General features: G+C 36.3%; 1 protein-coding gene across 2 annotated transcripts; it reads left to right on the forward strand.

The window, feature by feature from the left end:
* Positions 1-13,020: 13,020 nt before the first annotated feature.
* LOC103418447 (ent-kaurenoic acid oxidase 1-like) lies at positions 13,021-18,778 on the forward strand. 2 transcript variants are annotated; one of them, XM_008356578.4, is made up of 9 exons: positions 13,021-13,802; positions 16,323-16,800; positions 16,894-17,160; positions 17,481-17,570; positions 17,656-17,734; positions 17,853-17,959; positions 18,053-18,174; positions 18,278-18,423; positions 18,547-18,778. In XM_008356578.4, the coding sequence occupies exons 1-8, from the start codon at positions 13,540-13,542 to the stop codon at positions 18,381-18,383; spliced, it is 1,512 nt and encodes a 503-aa protein (XP_008354800.2). In that variant the 5' UTR covers positions 13,021-13,539; the 3' UTR covers positions 18,384-18,423; positions 18,547-18,778.
* The last annotated feature ends 2,058 nt before the right edge of the window (positions 18,779-20,836 follow it).

The following is a 20,836-nucleotide window of genomic DNA, read 5'->3' on the forward strand; positions in this document are numbered from 1 at the left end:
GGTACGAATCTGCACCAAAAGAAGAAGACGTTCTTAAAGCCCAAGTCCACCTTGACCTAAAAGTCCCCCAACACTCACTTTATTGGTGTGTGCTTTTCTTTTTATCCTAACGTTTTGCATTTGGTGTTCCAACTTTCTAAGGTTGTTTCACAGGTTCATACATTTTAGGTTTTGTTGGGGTTATGCTTTATGCCCCTTCCCTTTAACTGGGTCATATTTAAGTTCCCCTTTATTCATGTATTATTTGTTTTCCGAATTCTATTTATTTTTACAAGTAAAGGTTTATGTCTTTCCTGATATTTATTCATAAAACATCCCCTCATACCATAAATATTTTTGGGTGAATATCAGAGTTTTCTCTTAAACTTACAACATTTAGAATCCAACTTTAATGATGGTATTTAAAGAGAATAAGTTACTAGCCTAATTAAGTAAATAAACCTAATTGTATACAGTGGCGAAGCCACGTGAGGGCGGGGAGCCCCTAGCCGGACAAACAAGCCTGGAGCACTAGTTCAGCCCCTCCACGCTTAGACTCCTGAAATGCTGTGGTTGATTTTTGGAAGTAAGCTCTGAATCACCGGCACTCATTGGGTTCCAGCTTGAAAGCCAAAAAGGAGGTGCACAGGCGAGTTGTGTCCGTACAGTTCATGGGGCTTAGGGAGAAAGCTGTGGAAAGGGTAATTTGAAGGAGAAAAAGGTGTAAAAGTATTGGTATTGGATTCCATTGAAGCTTCATTGTCAAGAAAATTAGTTCAGAAAAAAGGAAAAAGTTGAAGAATTGTGAAGTGGGTTGTGGAAAAAATGGTGGCTTGATCAATTGGTGGGGTGAGATCAAAGATTTGACAAATTGGGTTCTGTTCAGCATAATGATTGCAATATATTGGTAGTAGAAAAGAAAAAAAAGGGGAAGAACTGGGAAGTGAGTTGTTTTAATTAGCTCAATTTATGGGTGTGGATTGTGGAAAAATGGTGTCTTGATCAATTGGTGGAGGGAGATCAAAGATTTAACGAACTGAGTTTTGTTCAGTACAACAGAGTGACAACAAGAACTTCGATGAAGAAGCAAAAAGTTGAGTTAAATTGATTTGATGGGTTTGGGAAGAAATAGTAAGACTTGCAGAGAGCCAACCACTTGGGATATTGTGGACCATTTGATTTTTCTGGGTTTTTAACTAAATTGCCCCTTTATGGCTTTCTAATCTTTTCTTTTTCTCAATCAAAGAAAGGGAGGTGAAAAATATATTGGAAAATTGGAGCCTTTATTCGCTCATTAAAAATAGAAGAGAGGTGATCTCAAGAACTCATTATACTCAATTTTAGTTTGGAAATCCTATCTACTTTGACCAAGTTCAAATAAATTCAATAATACTTTAGAAAAATTAGGCTAAAACTCTAGTTGTGTACATCAATTTGGTTGAGCTTGAATAGCAAGTTACGAGAAATTTTGCCCCTTTCCAATGTGAAAGCAACCGCTTCGATTGAACTTTGCACTCATTTGAATTTCGCCTCTCCCCTCGATAAATCCTGGCTTCGCCATTGATTGTATAAGCAAAGCTAAACCCACAATGACAAGTAAACACAAGGGCTGTTTGATAAAAAATTTGTTTTCTATCTTCATTTTTGTAAGAAAACACATAATTTTAAGTTTTTTTTGTTAAAAAATTGATAACTGAAAGGTACTTTTTTAATTTTCAAAATCTTGCTTCAACTTTCAATGAAATTAAAACTAAAATATGGGCCACGTAGTACTCTTAGTACTACGATCCGGTAGTATTACTCTTCACTTGTAAGCAGTGGCGGATCCAGGATTTTAACATAGGGTGGTCCTAATATACAAGTTCCAAGAAAAAAAAACGAAAATAACATTGAAAAATAAATGGCAAACTACAACTTTGACAAAAAATATGTATGAACTAACACTGTAACACAATCTTCATAAAAAAAAAAAACACTGTAACACAATTCAAGTAATATCATAAAATCCTAACGAATGAACAATAAATATGTATGAACTAACACTAAAATAGATATGAAAAAATCCTAAGAAATTAACAATGAATAAGGCTGAACTTAGTTTAAAACCCATTAGTGTGTGATTGTTTAGCTTTTTTTCAAAAACCCTTACCAACCATTATCAAAGACCCTTACATATATATATGTATTCACTGTTCATCCTTTTGTTTTTAATTAGTGTTCTTAAAAAATAAAATAAAAAACTAAAACTAAAAATCTTAACAAATTAACAATAAATATATATGAACTAACACTAAACTAGAAAACTTACAGAAATTCTGAAATTGTTGTTGATGGCCTTCGATGGCTTAGGTGGCATGAGGAATAGGAGCGGCAGGCAATTAGGTATATTATATTTGATAAAGTTGAATTTGATTGAAAGCAGACTAATGAAAGGCCATGGGCTTTTATTAAATTTCAAATTGTTTGACTTTTTAATAAAAGATGGTGAGTGCTATCACGTGGGTTTTAATTTTTTTTTTTAATGATTTGGCTCAAAACGACGTTGTTTTGGTCAAGTCATTTAAAAAAAAAGAAAACAAACCCTTTCTTCTTCCTCCGTCAGTTTTGCACAGCGCAGCAGCCGTGGCTGCTGCTTTTCTCTACCACTGCCTAGACTTGGGTGGTCCTAGGAGGTTCTCACAACCATTTATCTGAGCTCCTGGGTGGTCCCGAGACCACCCTGGTACCTTAGTAAATTTGTATTTACTTGTAAGTGAGAGGTCTTAGGTTTGATTCCAGCCAAAGGAAAATATGAATCACATTATTGCTAGTCCATTGTGAGGCTAAGCCCACCTCTCCCCCTTAATGTAGATAATATTGTTGTTAAAAAATACTAAAATATTATGATTAAGTGCCTAAAACCCCTCAACCTTAGTGGCATTCCAAATTCCTTTTTAAACATTTCAAACAAGTATTGTTATCTCCACAGCCACAACTGCTACTATAGCTGTTGTCACTGCTCTTACCACCATTGTTATCTGTACACCCTAACCACCACACCTTACTATTGGCACCACCACCATCCTCCCACCTTTATCATTGCCATCACCACTGCCCTTGCCACCCTGTCATCACCACCACTCTACTACAATATTTTTTTTATTATATATACAATTTTATATCACTTTTAAATTAAAATTTACCAAACTCTTATATACTATTTTTTACTCATAACACTTTCAAGAATAGAGTTTCAAATGCTCAATACTTTATTTTACAACTAATTATTGTTAAATCACAAAAGCAATTTTAAAAAAAAACATGCAGCAATCCTAGATCGCTTTCTTTCACCAAAAAAATAAAAATAAAACTACTTTATTTTGTTAAGCAGTAAGTCTTCGATAAAAATAAAAATTGGTGCTTATTTTAGATATTAGTCTCCTAACTGTTGTGGTCTATTTAACTGACAAGGGAATAATGGGTGTGGCAAAGAGAGAGAGTAGAGAAAGAATAGGGATATCTCTGTGTTTATGAGATGTGTGATTCCCCCTGCACAGTATCTTTATTTATAGTAGAAAACAAAAGAGGAATTACTTGTCCTCCAAGTAAGTACAATCCTATAGGGAAAGAATAACTAGTAACCAAATATATCTAGGATTTGCACAATAATACTTTAATATAATATCTATAACACTCCCCTTTGAGTGTATAAATACTCAAGTAGATTCATCATCAGGTAGAGTTGAGGAAGTCGACTCGTCGGCGCTGATCTGGGAACACGCTAGTCTCAATCAAAGGAACCTGCATACGGAACAAAGTCTAACAAAAACTCAATGGCTGTGCTAAACCTGAGACGAGGCAAAAACCCATAGTCTAAGGCAAAGTACGTGATAAAGTGCAAAGCCAAATTAGACGTCTACTAGACTTATAAAAGGATATGGGTGCCTCGTTAAAACCTTGTTAAGTAGAAAAAAACTCAAAAGGAAAAATGCTCCTAATTGTAGAGAAAAATAGTACATTAAGATCAAGTGAGTATTCTTCGGGATACTCCCCTTGAGTTTAACATAATTCCAAAGAGAACTAATAATGTTACACCTCAAAAAGTTTAGGCCTACCAATTCCTTGAACAAGCTTCTAAAACGTCATCTTTAGCAAAGACTTGGTGAAAAGGTCGGTCAGGTTGTCATGGAAACATATTTGCTTGACTTCAATCTTCTGATGTTCTTGTTGCTAATGCAAGAAAAATAACTTCGGCGCAATGTGCTTGATGTCTTCTCCTTTGATGTATCCTTTCTTAAGCTATTCGATACATGTTGCGTTATCTTCAAAGGTCGTTGTAGGGATGTCAACAAAAGAAGAAAGTTCGCATGTGCTTGAATGTGTTCAACAACTACTCTCAGCCAAAAGCATTCCCGAGTAGCTTCATGTAGGGCGAGAATCTTAACATGACTCAAAAAAGTGGCAACTAAGGTCAACTTGGTTGACCTCCCAGATATTGCAATAAAGACATAGCCCGTTGGAGAGCGCACCTTGTGCGGGTTGGATAAATGCCCTGTGTCAGCATAACCAACAAGGCAAGAATTGACTCGAGAACCAAAGGGGGTTGTGGCATCTCTCAAGGATTTGTAAGGATAAAAACAAACCTAAATCTGTCATACCTTTAAGGTAGCTAAAGATGTCTTTAACACTTATCTAGTGTCTACATGTGGGTGCGTTGTTATATCTTGCCAAAAGATTAACAGCAAAGAAGATGTCAAGTCTAGTGCATTGAGCTGAGTATAATAAAGTGCCAAACACACGTAGATATGAAACTTCAGGTTCGAAAATCTCTTCTCATCCTCCTTAAGACAGAAATGATCTCGTTTAGCATCTAGCGATTGATCGACCATAAGAGTACTTGTAGGCTTCACTTTTTATCTTTATTAAAACGATGTAACACCTTATAGGTGTAGTTCGACTGAGGTACTAGGATTCCATCCGAACAATGCTCGATCTCTAGGCAGAAACAATATCGAATTTTCCCAAGATCTTTTGTCTTAAATCCTACTTCAAGTGCGCGACAGTTTTCTCAAGCTCTTCAGAAGTCCCAATGAGATTCATGTCATCGACATAAATTGCAATGATCATAAATTCAGAATGTAACTTCTTAATAAACACACAAGGACATAACTCATTGTTCATATATCCCTGACTAATCAAATACTCACTTATACGGTTATACCACATCCGCCCGGATTTCTTCAATCCATAAAGTCAACGCCTCAATTGAATGGAGAAGGTGTTCCGTGGTCTAGAACTATTTGATCTAGTCAATGTTAGTCATTCAGGAACTATGCAATTACCACGTCTATGAGCGGCATATCCAATTTTTCAGAAACTACCAAACTGATAAGGTAATGGAACGTAATCACATCCATTATAGAAGAATATGTTTCTCCATAAGATGTGCCTTAGATTGCCCTATTTCATTCCCCTCATTACGCTTCTTTACAAAAACCCACGTTTAGCCAACAGGCTTCAAATATGGTGGTGTAAGAACTACAGGCCTAAACACTTTACGTTTCGCAAGAGAATTGAGTTCGACTTGGATTGCTTATTTCCAATTTGACCAATCGGTTCGCCATCGATGTTCATCAATGAAACGTGGTTCAATGTCATCGCTCAACATAATCTCGGTAGCTACTGCATATGCTAATGCATCGTCGATATCATCTTATTTCTATTCCAAACATCATCCAAGCTAGCATAATGAATCGAAATCTCTAAACTCTTGGAAGGTGGATTAGTCTCTTCCAGGACGCTTCCATAATCTAGAATTTTCTCATGTGTTGGATAGAATAAGTAAGCGGTTGTCAGATTCACGATGGGCTTACTGGCCTATGCCATGGTTTTCCTTTTCTGGGGTTGTAAATCCTTTAAATCAACAGTTCTACCACGTTTCTGGGTAGGAGCAGATGATTGATTAGCTGTCAACATACGGGGGTCGACCATAATGATGTTCGGGCCTTCTAGGAAGAAGGTATGTCATACATTTGGTACATCTATTTTTGTAAGGATATTTATAGCTGGTATATGTGATCTCATCATTCTTGCTAGATCAGTAAAAGCATCTGGCATGTTCAGAGAAACACTCTGAAGATCTAGGATATGTGGCATTTTAGTCTCAGACTGGGCAACGCGGGGATTTAAAAGAGACAAAGTGAGAGTCGTCCACGATAATTCATGTCATTTTTCTAGAATGTTGATGTTCTTATCTCCCCTAATGATAAGAAAATTGTTTAAATCCTTTAATGAACTGTCTTAGTTATCATAATGTGGATCAGAAACACTTTTTGAATCCTTTATTAAACCCTATGCATCGAACCTGAGTTTTCTGATCAGACTACCTTAGCTAGGTTAGCCAAAACACTTCCACAAATCGAAGTACTATTGGAATAAAATTCCTCTTTGGGATTGCCTAGTCTGGATGCCTGATTCGGACCTGCTAATATATAATGTTGCAGAGCATACTTGACTTAGCATGTTGGTCCGTGATAAAATTAGTCGTACTTAAGGTCGGAGTTCAGAGCCACCTTCGGATGATTTTCGGATTGCCCTTTCGACTATTCCCTTGAATGGGGTAGAGGAGGCATTCGTAGATCAAAACTTCTTTTATTCATACCTAAAATAAGATTGATAAATGAGATGTGATTGAATCCATAAAGAATTGTCTACATATCTCCAGGATGGAGAATTAAATCACTGGTGTAGTTCTAAGAAAAAGATGATATGGTGTAAAAATAACATCAGGATCACTTTTAACGTTAAGCCTATGGTTAGACGTTGGGAGATGAGTTCTCTGAGGACTTGTCTTCATGCAGATGGCAGCGTTGTGATTGAGTCTAGAGTACTCTGCCTACATATCCCTGGAAGATAATCAAACCACGTATAGTTTAAATTACCTTTTTTTTTTAACTTGATTTTGAGGCGATGACGAAAGATCTATCTCAAGGTTATTGACATTGGGTTTCTCGTTGCTATTCTATCTTTTGGAGTTTTTCACCCTTCATGGATGCAGTTTATGTAAAGAGTAGGCTTTTTTGCCAGTCGTCGGTCATATCATTAGTGTGTTTATCCGAATGATCCCTATCTCTGGTTTCAATTTAGCTTTCTTTCCTGACTTTGTCTCTTACAAAATCCAGCAGTGCCCTTGATCTAGGAGCTCTTTGATGTGGTCCCTCAGCACTCAGCAACTTTTGGTGGCATGGCTAGTTCTCTTGTAATATTTGTTTGGATTCTTCTTTGCTAAGTGCTCCGGTAGCAGCTTTTGGCGCTTGAGGAATGGTATGTCCTTTATGCTATAAAGAATGTTGTTGATTATGGCGTTCAAAGCAGTATACTGTTTTAGCGTTATGAAGAGGGAATGAGGGGTGTCTCTGTCGGCCCTTCTTCTATCAATCTTCCTAGAATAATCTAATTCAGCTGTCATTCTTTTGCTTTTTTCATCCTAGTCAGTCAGAGCATATATAATATCAAAGAACTTCGCCAAAGTGGCGTAATCATACTTTCCTTTGTTCAGTTTCTGAGAAAGAGGTGAATGGACGTACAACCCTTGTTTGAACGTCATAATGGCTAACTTACCATCAGATTTCTCCACCTCCGCCAGTTCTACTCAGAAGCAGTTTAGGTAGGTTCTAAGGCTTTCATCCTTAGACTGAGGGACCATCTTGAACATGGCTTCTTGACACTTGTGAAGGTCTTAGTATACCAAATAGATGTTTGTTAGCATGTCGACGAAACTTTCATTATAGTCGACGGACCTAGCTAGCAACTCTGAATACCATCTCATTGCAGGTTCCTCGAGAGTAGATGGGAACATCTTGCACATCCATGCATCATCATTTTTGTCTAGTGCCATGGCATTCCGATAATGAATGATGTAGTAGTTGGGATCAGAATTGTCACGAAACGACTTGAACCTTGGCTGGGAAAACTTTTCCAGTGAAGTTACATCCTCAATTTCCATTGAAAGCAGTGTTTTAACCTGGATTGTAGGCTTGTTTGGAAAAAGAGGTTGATCGCTTATGGCCAGGCTTATATGATTTTCTTTGTCCATGAGAAGTCGTTGTTCTTTACCCTAGAAGACTCAGGCTCGTCAAATCTCTAATGACGGGGCTCCGCTTTCAGTGTTCTCATTGCGTCTGAAAGGGGATTATGTGGGTTTTGTTGCTACCCCTAAGAAATTGCTTTAGCAACTTAACCACTATGTAGCGGATCTCTGCTCATATTAATGATATTTGCCAATGTCGAAGCAACATATGACATTATGGGTTTCCTTTAGGGGTTATGGTGCTTATGTTTCTGTATCCGAAAACAAGGATTTGGTTTCGTGGGGTTGTTCTGTTTGAATTCTCCAGGTTCTTCATATGCCTTTCCATGTCTACAAAGTTATAGTGACTTTCCACACGAGCAGAGTTTTGGTTCTTTTTTAGATTTTCGATAGAGGCGTTGATCTTTGTCAAGGCCTCTTAAATCTGGTCCATGGAGGGAGGTGATATGTTGGCGGGATTTTCACCATTCCTATGTGTGGTGGCTCCATGTAGGTCGTTACTTGCCCTAAGGGTTGCAGTGACCTATGGTGGCGGGTTGTTTATTCCAAGAATGACAGTTGCGTCAGAAGGTGGGTTATTTGCACTGGTGCGGTTAACACTAAATGTCAATTGGCAAAATAATTTGGCCAAAAGGAATATGAGTTCTACTCTCAATGAAAGAACCAATTGTGGAACCAAATTAGTGCACTGAGGTTAGTGGTGGTTGTGCACAAACTCGAGCAACCTGTAAAATAGTAAACAACCGTGAGCAAGCCTAAAATTGGGAAGAGGTGTACCGGCCAAATGATCCTTGATGATCAAGTAGTGAATGGTTTTAAACTCAAGCAGTAGGCAAGAGAATCAAGTATTTTAGATTACGCTACCAAAGATAAACCTTATATGGTGTATTTATACCATGGGAGATAGACCTTTCTAGGATAGAATCCTCATTCTAAGCAAGGAAAATCCTAGAGGATATCTAAAAGTAGATATTGCACCCTCATAGGAATTATGATTACTTGCACGCCAGTTCCTAGATTGTAGGAGCTCCAAGACTTATAGGATTTGATTGTGCCTACATCTGGATCATATCACGTGTCTTGCGGAACAACCATGGTCATATAGTGGCACCGCTGCTCCATCTGATGCAGCTCGGTAAGGAGCTAGAGAGTCCATGACTGAACTTCTAAGGTAACTGTATTCGGATCAGCTTACTCTAGCCCTGAAAAGTTATGGTCCCACAATTAGAATTGTACCCATATTATATATGTATGGAATTTATGGATGGATACATTCTTTTGAAATGCACCTATACATTGTTTTTGCAAAAATGCCACTCTTATGACATTTTGTCTCTTGGGAGACTTTTTAATGCCAAAAAAAATGGACTGTAAATCCCTTTATGGTGCATTTGTTTAACTTCCCTAAGTTTCAATAGACTGACTTGGATTAAGAGCTAGTGTAATTCCATGTTTGTTACATGAATAGACTATCTTTAATGAGACTAGGCGGGACTCCCCTAACCTAAGTCCCTTACTAAAGGGTCATAATGAGACTAGCCCTCGTCCCCCAAAAACCACCGGACTACTAAGACCGACTCCTTCCTTTCATTTCGTCTCGCTACTTCGCCCCCTTCTTGCATCATTCTCGCACTGTCTCTTTGGGTTGGATTTCATCTTAATTTGTATTTCCACTTAAATTTCGTCTGGATTAGGATTTGGGTTTGAATTTCTTAATGAAATGCCATGGGGGAGCTTGTAGACAACCATCACCCTCTAGATCCAACACTTCAAGCTTGCCGTCAAAGCAATGCTGGTATCCGAGAAGAAACTCTGCGAACTAGTCCTAAGAAGAATAATGGAGGGCTGATATGGGCATAATGCTTTGCCAAAATCACAAACAAAATTATGGCGGTGATCTTCCGGTTCATCGAAGGCGTTGCTAGGGTCCCAAAAGCTGATCAAGCTCCTCAACATGTTTGATTCCTTAAAGAAGACGAAGCTTGGATTTAGATTTCTAGAAAAGATGGAGAAAAAGATGGATAGGTTTGAGAGGGTGGAAGAGAATTCTAGAAAAAAAAGGAAAAAACATAATTAATAATAGTGAATATAAATTAAATAAAATAATATTAAATTTTTTAAGTATCATATTTCTTAGTTCGACATTACACCAAACGCTTCACTAAGTCAGTTCAGTTTAATCTAGTCTAAGCAAGTCCAACTTAAGATTTGAGGCTTGCAACAAACGCATCTTAATGTGTGGAATTAGTTGTAAATTTCATATTGTTAGATTTTTTTTAAAAAAAAGTACATTTGCTAGATTTAATTGCTTTAAATGATATATATAAAAAAATGAAATGGAAAAAGACATGTGGCATGTGTGTTAAGAGTTAGGGACTTGAATAAAAATTAGAACACATAAGGTTTTATTTTAATGCTTAAGTCTAGGGATCACTTTCAAAGCGTCCTAAAATTGAATTTTAAGGGGTAAAATCGTAGTTAATAATTCATACATTTCCCGAAATTAATTCATTGAAATTAATCCATTCATATATAGTTCATTTCAACTTATCATGTAAACGAGATGTAGTGAAATCCAATTAATCATAAACATTGATTAGGTTTGATGTTGTCACATCCCAACTCCGCCGTAGCACGATATTGTTTTGGGCCACGCCCTCATGGATTTGTTCTTGGGTAAGAGAACCTCACTACCCAAAACGCGTCATCCACATCACCGGTACCGGCCTTCTTCTTAGCCTAGTGGTTAATTGCATTGGCAATGATACCTCATGGTTATGGATTTGAAATTGTCACATCCCAACTCCGCTGTAGCACAATATTGTTTGCTTTGGGCCACACCCTCACAGATTTGTTCTTGGGCAAGAGAACCTCATTACCCAAAATGCGTCATGCTATGAAGAGAGGGGCATTTACATATAAGGCCAGGGACCAACCCTCACCCCACCAATGTGGGATACTACAATCCACCCCCTTAGGGAGACCGACGTCCTCGTCTGCACATCTGAACGGACAGTGAGTCTGGCTCTGATACCAAATTGTCACATCCCGACTCCGCCGTAGCACGATATTGTCCGCTTTGGGCCACGCCCTCACAGATTTGTTCCTGGGCAAGATAACCTCACTACCCAAAACGCATCATGCTAAGAAGAGAGGGGCATGTACATATAAGGCCAGGGACCAACCCTCACCCCGCTGGGATACTACAGATGTTCTCAACAATCAAGATCATATCATGAAGGTAGCCATTTGTGGATTCACTTTTATAATTTTTGTTTATAAGAAATTAGGCCGGAGTTCAACGCCCATTTGTACAATTTGGAAGTTTGAGATTGACTTATTCTCATTAATTGAATAATATCCCTTGTACAGTATACACCTATAATAAAACTTTTACAATCAAACTCCTACAAATTAGCTTCTAATTGATATATAACCTATGATCAAGGTCTAAAATATTGATATTATCGATATTATCCCGATATTTCCATCGAAATTTCCGTGTTTTTGGACTATCGATATTTCCGATATCATCGATATTTTAGACCTTGATAGGAACTCTATGTGGTACTAAGTCACTCATGTATCTTACCATACAATCTATAAAGTGTAAAATATTGTACTAATTCATTATATATAAATGATTATGGTGTGTTTAAACTTCTTTCATTAATTACTACATATTTTCTACACTCACAATGTTTGCCAGCTCGCTATATAATCAACTTAAATCAATTAAATCCATCATGCAATGCATTTCCTTCCAATTTTTTTGTGATAAACTAATAGATAATTGACAAAATAAACATCTTGCAAAGTTTCAATAAAAATTTTCAGGTTTTTCTTACAATTTCCATGGTTTTTATTCAATTTTTATCGATATTGATAATATTTCGATATTTCCATCAAAATTTCTGTTTTTTGGACTACCGATGTTTCCGATATCATCGATATTTTAGACCTTGCCTATAATACAAGGTAGAAAAGTAACCAATTACAATATATTTGCTCGTTAATATCGTTGATTAAGCCACAGTATTGGCAAGTATATCGGTGATGATCCTTAACTTTCTCACTAGTCATTGATATGCGTTGATTGTTCTTGGATCCGGATCACCAAAACCTTACCCGTGATTCGGTGAAGGAAGAGAGAAATTTAGATAATTGAGTTGAGTTGGGTTTTTTTTTTCTTTTTAAAAAAAAAAAATTATATATATATATTATAATAAGTGAGGGTAGTGTAAGAACTAATTTTTGGGTGTAACAAGATAATTAGAGTTCAATAAACTAGTATGTAGGTGTACAGAGTAAGTCGGGTGTATATAAACAAAACATGCAATTAAATAAAATTTCTCTTACCATATTTGGTTGTGGATTTGGATGGGATTCCAAGTAGGGTAAGTTCACGCTTATCCTTATTAATTTTGTATTAGGTGTATATTAATTATCCTTAGTATCTAGTCACTTCAAATTCATAATAAACATAGTAATTGTTTTTACATGGTATAGTTAATATTTATGTAAATTGTATTTATTAATTTTTAACTATCGATATACATTGTATTTCTTTTTTTTTAAGAATCTGTATACATTGCATTTAGCCTGCGAATTTTTCTTCTTTAATTTCCCAGAAGGATCTTAGTTAGTCCAAATTTAAACATTATTTTACATGGATTTTAGATAATAAACAGGCCAAAATAATAATATACACAAATGACGAATGACGATTGGTGCAGCAGCCCATCCAGACCGTTGAATTTTGATCTAACAACTCCAAACAGGAAACCTCTCTAAAAGTTATAATAATTGCAACCGTTGAATCAAGTTTGAATAGCCCAGATAGGCTGCTCATAAGGATCCAGATCGTGAGCTCAGGAGAGGATCCAATTTCAGTTAAAAGAATCAAAGACAATTTTATAACAAGACAAAACAAAAAATATAGGTAAAGCCTTAAAGGGCCGGCACCTATACATGTCTCTATCACAATTTCGTGTTTTTTTTTTCAGTTCATATATAATTTCTCTTCTCTCTTTTTTCTACTTTTTTTTTTTATGCAAATTTTTTGAATTTTTGCTGGGAAAAAAAACTTTCTATATTTTTGTTTATATGGGAAAGACAAATCACAATTTCCTTTACATATTTTATACCGCTTTGGGAATTTAGTTAATTTATAATCTTTTTCGTAATTATCATATGTATTATAATAATGTAATTTGAAATTATAATTAATATAAAATTCCTACCTGAATAGAATTTAATATAACCTTGTATATATATTGTAATATCTCCCCACACATTAATACAAGGAGCTATATTTCTAGCCATGCCTAAATTGTATATAAAGGAGCAAACATAGAGACACTGAAACAGACAGCCTGAGGGATATCACTCAAACTTTGAGCTTCTTCTTCTCCCTCTCTCTCTGTGTTTATTATTCACTCCCTGTTTCTTAAGTGAGTGAATAGTGAGTCATCACAAAGCATAAGAAAATCATGGTGCTGGGTTTGGTGGTGGGTGTGGGAACGGGGCTGGCTTCCATTTGGATGTTACTTCTGTCGAGCTTTGTTGGTCTTGTGGCCTTCTGGTGGCTTATCAAGAATGCAAATCGGTTGCTGTATGAAACGCAGCTGGGTGAAAGGCAGTACTCCCTCCCACCTGGTGACTTGGGCTTGCCTTTCATTGGCAACATGTGGTCCTTCCTCAGAGCTTTCAAATCTAACAATCCTGAGGCCTTTCTCGACAAGTTTGTTTCCAGGTCAATTTCCACCTCTCTCTTTCTCTATCTATATGTTGGTTTTGCTAAAGTTATATTGTTCTTCTTATGTTGTTTGATATTCAGTAAAAAAATATGACTCCGAGTACCAATTTACATATCTGGTACATTCTCGATATACACTGCATTCTCTATGCGGTGCTGTAAATTGATGTTGAATTTATCAATTTGGCCCAACAAGGGAAAGTTTGTGCTGTACGTCTGTCTTACCATACTTAACCTTTAGTGAAGTAGAGAATAAACAACGTTACCAAAAAAGTTTTTTTTTTTTTTTTAATAAACAATATTATCTAGATGGAGTGAGCTTAGCTTCATATTAGGGTAGTAATAATGTGGTTCAAATTCTTCTTTGACAAGAATCGAACCTAAGACCTCTCACTTCCAAATGAAGAATAATATATCACTAGACCGTAGTACTAAATGATACAAAAAACAGTTTATAGTTGGCCATTTTTTTCACTTTTACTGTCACATTTGTAACCGAAGGTTTTTTCTTGTAATTTGCTTTTGTAACTGATTTTTCTGTGCATATTTCACACTTGTAGAGGACAGTATCCAAAATGTGGATCACTGCGCACCACACTTCATGCAAATACTCCCAAATTTTCACCGTACCTTATTTTGTATGTTTTCTGCACAAAAACCCTTGTTTTTTTTTTTTTTATAAAAAAAAAAAAAGAAAAGAAAAAACCCTTGTTTTTGGCAGTCAATCCCCAACCGTTACTCGTGATCTTCAGCAGTGCCCCACAGGCTTATTCAACCCCACAATGTGCATGCTTAGGAAGGCTCAATGCCTTGTGCTACAGTAATTTTTTGTGTCGTGTAAATTATTCTCTTAGTAAATACGTTTCACACATTCTCTTAATTTTTACAGTACAAGTAAATTGTTCACATAGGATTTTAAACTAGAAACTATCAAAAAGGTAAGTTGAATTTGTGTCAAGTACATATTTTAACATGACGGGTTTTTATTTAACCTTTGATAAGACGGGCTTATCTCCTCCTTCTATGTCCCACACACTAATTGTACATGTGGGAGTCATAGACAGACAACGGGTGGTGCATGTTAAACCAAATTGTCCATGTAGGATGCTAGAACTATAAAATATCCCAAACCATGTTTACAAAAAATTTGGGTTAACAATAGACATTAAAAGAAAAGATGTTTTTATGTTTTGTATTTGCAGCACTCTCTTTCCTTGACAAAATTGTTTCATCATGTGGTTTTACCGAGTCAAGTTTTAACGAGGTCATTCCTTTACGCGTCTAGTTGATATTTATCTAATGAAGATTAAATTCACCTTAAATAAAGAAAAATAAAATAAAATGGTTTTAGAGTTTAGTCTTCGATGGGTTGAGAATGTCTTCATTTTTGTAATGCGATGATTTGGTAAAGTTGTTGATATTTTGAGTTAGTAGCCTAGTTTAATTTCAATATGCTTCCCCCACGTCATCAACTACTTGGCATTTTATGACCAAAGAAACCATTTGGCATTTAAGTGCAAAAGTGAGATATAATGGAGACTCATTCGGAATGACGATGTGGAACTCCATTTCCAAACATTAAGAATAAATTCCCACCTTGTTGAGTTGATTGACTAACTGCTTTTTCTCCAAGCGATTCTCTTTAGAAACTGCTTTTAATATTCTTCTTTCTTTTTTACCTTTTCTAAAATAAAAAACTAACAGAATTAAAAAGTTTAGAATTAAATAATATATATGGATGCTAGAAAACGGAAAGGGATCCTCAGATCCCTTCCGCCTAATCCACCAAATCAGAAAATTTATGCTATTGAAATTTGTTCCAATGGCTACAGGAACTCATTTTAAAAGTTATAATAACTTCAACCGTTGGAACAAATTTTAATGATACAGATTCTCTAATTTGATGGATTAGTAGGAAAGGATCCGGAGATGATGCCTTTCTCTAGAAAACTACCCTGAACTAACAAGTTGACATTGTGGCCAGCACTATAGTCTGTGAGATTTAGAAGCAGCAAATATTTTTGGTCCAAACCTGCATGCTTTTGTAGGGTCACCATGTAGCAATGTGTCACACTCATTTTTTTAATGGGAACTTTAACGAAAAGTTCCTGTTAATATTTTTTTTAACGAAAAATCATAGATTTACACTAAAAAGTCAATCCTGGTACTATTCACTTTACCCTTTATTTTATCTTTATCATTAAAACTCAAAGTTTTCAAATCTTTTTCATTAGTTTTTATTTTTTTTTTAGTGTCGGATGCAGTGCGCCTAATTCACCCAATACAAATTGGTACATGGATGAAAGAACATTATTCACATGTACCATAATGTTGAACAATGTGAATGGAAGAGTTTCTTAATTTTTGACACATAAGCTCTTCTTTGGTTGACTATTTTCATTTGAATTATTGACAGTTAATTATCGGCTTAGTTTCAATCATCTTGTGTGTGCAATATGTTTCTCCTTTTTGACTAACTTCAGTGTAACTTTGTTGCCTTGTCAATGAACAATGCAGATTTGGGAAAACTGGAATCTACAAGGCCTTCATGTTCGGGTTCCCAAGTATCATTGTTACAACGCCTGAAACAAGTAAAAGAGTTTTGACTGACGACGATGCATTCAAACCCGGGTGGCCTGTTTCTACTGTGGAGCTAATTGGAAAGAAATCATTCATTGGTATATCTTACGAAGAACACAAACGTCTAAGGAGACTAACAGCAGCTCCAGTCAATGGTCACGAAGCATTGTCTGTGTACATGAAGTACATTGAAGAGATTGTCATAACGTCCTTGGAAAAATGGTCCAAACTGGGACAAATAGAGTTCTTAACTCAACTCAGAAAGCTTACCTTCAAGATTATTATGTACATCTTTCTTAGCTCAGAGAGCGAGCCAGTCATGGAGGCTTTGGAGAGGGAATATACAGTACTTAACTACGGAGTTAGAGCCATGGCAATCAATCTTCCGGGATTTGCATACCATAAAGCACTTAAGGTGAGGAACTGATAAGTTGGGTTTTTTTGTTTCATAACTTGGACAGTGGTGTTTGTAATGTTTTAGCATTTAACTGAGTTGTTTCCATTTTAGGCTCGGAAAAATCTTGTTGCTATATTTCAATCAATTGTGGATGAGCGAAGAGCTCAAAGAAAGTCCGGAAACTACTATGTAAAGAAGAAAGATATGATGGACGCTCTGCTGGATGTTGAGGATGACGATGGAAGAAAACTTAACGATGAGGACATTATAGACGTACTGCTAATGTACTTGAATGCAGGCCATGAATCTTCTGGCCATACCATAATGTGGGCTACCGTTTTCCTACAAGCAAACCCAGAAGCTTTCCAGAGAGCTAAGGTTTTTGAATTAACATATTTTTGGGTAGTTCATCTTGAATGTAGTTTTTTCCTTTGTCTCATTTTTCTTTTGAATATTAGGGGACTGATTTACCTGTGCAGGCGCGTTGTCAACCATAGCGACAAATTTTAGCTTTCATTTTGCACGCGTAATCAATCCACTTAGATTAGCCCGCATGTTTCAAATTAATAGATATTTATGTTGTTAAGATTGTTCAATGAAGAGATGTGATCGTTTCCTTGATATCTTTTGACGAATTCTGGTTTGATAACTCCTGAATACTTCAAATTGATTGATAATCATGTTTTGGACAACTTTAGGCTGAGCAAGAGGAGATTCTCAAGAGGAGGCCACCAACGCAGAAGGGCTTGACACTCAAGGAATATCGAGAAATGGACTATCTTTCCCAGGTAAAAAAAAAATGGCTTCATTTTCATTTTTGTTTTTATTCAGCTGTTGCCAAGTGGTTCCAGCAAACTGTTTTAAACTCCATAGGTGATAGATGAAACTCTTCGCGTGATAACATTCTCACTCACCGTCTTTCGAGAGGCAAAGAAGGATGTCAAAATAAACGGTAGGTTAAGATTTTTTTTCATATGTATTTTTACTCTGCATAAGTATCTTCACTCGTTACACATTTTTCTTCAAATAACTGCTAGATCTCAGAAATTTACTTAATATTTGGTTTTCAGGTTATAGCATTCCCAAGGGCTGGAAAGTATTGGTTTGGTTCAGGAGCATTCACTATGATTCTGAATTATATCCAAACCCAATGGAATTCAACCCTTCCAGATGGGATGTAAGTTTTTAAGCACTATAATTTACTAATAATTATGATAAACAATAATTTGTACTTACATCTGACTTGGTTTATTGCTTTCTGCTGGCCAAGAATCACACACCAAAAGCATTAAGTTTTCTTCCCTTTGGAGCTGGAAGCCATCTGTGCCCCGGAAATGATCTTGCTAAGCTGGAAATAGCTATTTTCCTTCACCATTTCCTCCTTAATTATAAGTGAGTACTCTTAACCAATTGCCTCTACAAGACTAAAATTGGAAATCAGTTGTTATATTTTTAATCATCTTCTAATGTTTCGGTGATTTGATCAATGCTGCAGGATGGAACGCACTAATCCGGGATGCCCCTTGATGTACTTGCCTCATACTAGGCCTAAAGACAATTGCGTGGCAAAAATCAAGAAATGTGGATCTGCAGGGGCATGAGAGCATTGAGAGAACAAGAGAACTAAGTACACAGATTAAGGTATATATTTCATACGTAGGTTATAAAAAAACAGCGTTTTTTACGGCCTAATATATTTGACCTAGGTCATATGATTTTAGTTGGCAAGTTTTGAACTTAGATCCTCTGTCCATCTGTTACCAGACCAGGAGCCATGACAGCAACTAATCCTTACTCAGAAGTGTGGCTGCCGGGGAGTTTTCGCACAGCAGCTAGCTAGTTTTAGTAGTTAATTTAGAGTTTATTTATGTTTCAGTGGGAAAGAGAGCCTAGCATGCAAACTAAGCTATAAGAGCTGGTACTTGTGCATCTGCACGCTTGTTGAATGTGTAACCTTGTTGTCCTCGCTTAATAAAACTGCTGGACATTGTACCAAGCACTTTTGTACCTTTTATTTTAGGGTTTTTATCACAAATGATCCCTGAAATTGACTCAGCCCATCAAGTGGTTCCTGAAATTGAAAATCAATCAATGTAGTCCTTGAAATTGGGTGTCATAAATCAATGTGGTCATTCCGTCACTATTTCGTCAAAAACTTTGTTAAGTGCTGATGTGGCACTTAAATGGATCCCAAAAATTTAATAAAATATTATTTTATGAATAAAAAATATTTAAATAATAAAAAATATTTTTTTTATAATAAAAAACTTCAAAAAAAAAAAAAAAATAATGCTTCCTCTGCAACAACCATGGCGTCTCCTCCTCCTCCTCCCCCCTGGTTCTTTCAAGCCCAACAAGTCACTCACTTTCAAGTTCAGCCTTCTCGATGGGGCTGTGTTTGGCTACAATTACATTTGCAACGGTGACAATGAGTGATGAGTCATGGTTGATGATTCGGTCGAGTTGATTCGAAGCGGGTTATGGGCTGCAATGCCCGGGGTGTGGCTGCAGACCGAGATGGATGAGGAGGGCAAGATAAAATTCCAGTTGACAACAAACGTAATCGCAGCCAAACAACCCCATCTGGAAGTGCTGAACTTGAAAGTGAGTGACTTGTTGGGCTTGAAAGAAGCGGGGAGGAGGAGGAGACACCATGGTTGTTGCAGAAGAAGCATCTTCTTCTTTTTTTTCAAGTTTTTTATTATAAAAAATAATTATTATTTAAATATTTGATTTTTGACACCCAATTTCAGGGACTACATTGACCGATTTTCAATTTCAAGGACTATCTTGATGATCTGAGTCAATTTCAAAGACCATTGGTGATAAAAAAAAACCCTTTTTTTTTATATAAATTTGGACAACGGATTTCTAAGTAGCAAGGAATTTAGGATAAGTTAACTAGAATTGCACTGCTCATAAGCACTATAAAGTCACCAAACAAACAAAAATATTATCCTTACTATCTAGTTATACCATGATTTGTATCATTTCTTTAATAGAGATGGGACCCACGCGCGTTGGCAGACCCTATCTCTTTAGAGAGATTTGAAAATGGCACATTTTAAGTAATCAGTTACAAATCTCTAGCCATGCTTTAGAATGTGTAGTTTGTTGTAAATAGTGGATTGTCCACATGTGTATAGTAATGTGTATAGTAAAGTATCATATGTGTATAATAATGTGTATAGTAAAGTATCACATGTGAATAGTAAGTTTTGTAAGTTTTCGTTGAGGTGGCTCTATGTTTTGTAAGTTTTCATTGAGGTGGCTCTATAAATAGAGCACTTCGGTTGTTCAATGTAAGAGAACATCAAGAAGAGAAAAGGAAGAAATATAATACTCCTAGTATCCCTCATTTTCTAATATCTGCAATACTTTTGTCAGTGTGATATTTTGCACCACTTCATCCTCGCTCTTAGCAAAGGTTATTTATCTACTTTTGCCTATTTATAAAACGTTATCAGCATGACTCTCTAATCATTTCTCATTTCCCTTCACCGAAAGAAAAAAAAAAATGTTTCCTCTAAGGTTTTTACTGTTCTTCTTCTTCCTCTACCTCAATTGCTGGATATACCCACGCGAAGAACCGTTTGCACCATGTTTACTTCTAGTTCTTAACCTAACAGTTACTTATATCTTTGATTTCTTGTTTGGTGTAACTCTTGACTATTAACTCAGTGTTTATTTATGCAATCCAAGATGGTGCGATATCATCGCCTATCTTGGACTGCAGATCTAATTTTACTGCAAATTTTATGTGGAGCAATATAATCGCCCACCCTATCCTGCATATTTAAATTTATCTACTATTTAATTTTATCGCAATTTTAGGTGGTGTGGAATAATCACCCACTCTGCTCTGCATATTTAATTTTATTGCAATTTCAGCTGGTGCAGTATAATCGTCCACCCTGCTTTGCATATTTAAATTTTCTTGCAATTTTAGGTGGTGCGGTATAATCGTCCACCTTTCTCTACATATTAAAAATTTTCCTGCTGTTTAAAGTAGTGCGGAATAATCGCCCATCCTATACTTGTTTCGATGAGAATG

The sequence above is a fragment of the Malus domestica genome, chromosome 02 (assembly GCF_042453785.1).
Source record: "Malus domestica chromosome 02, GDT2T_hap1".
In the NCBI taxonomy this organism is placed as follows: Eukaryota; Viridiplantae; Streptophyta; class Magnoliopsida; order Rosales; family Rosaceae; genus Malus; species Malus domestica.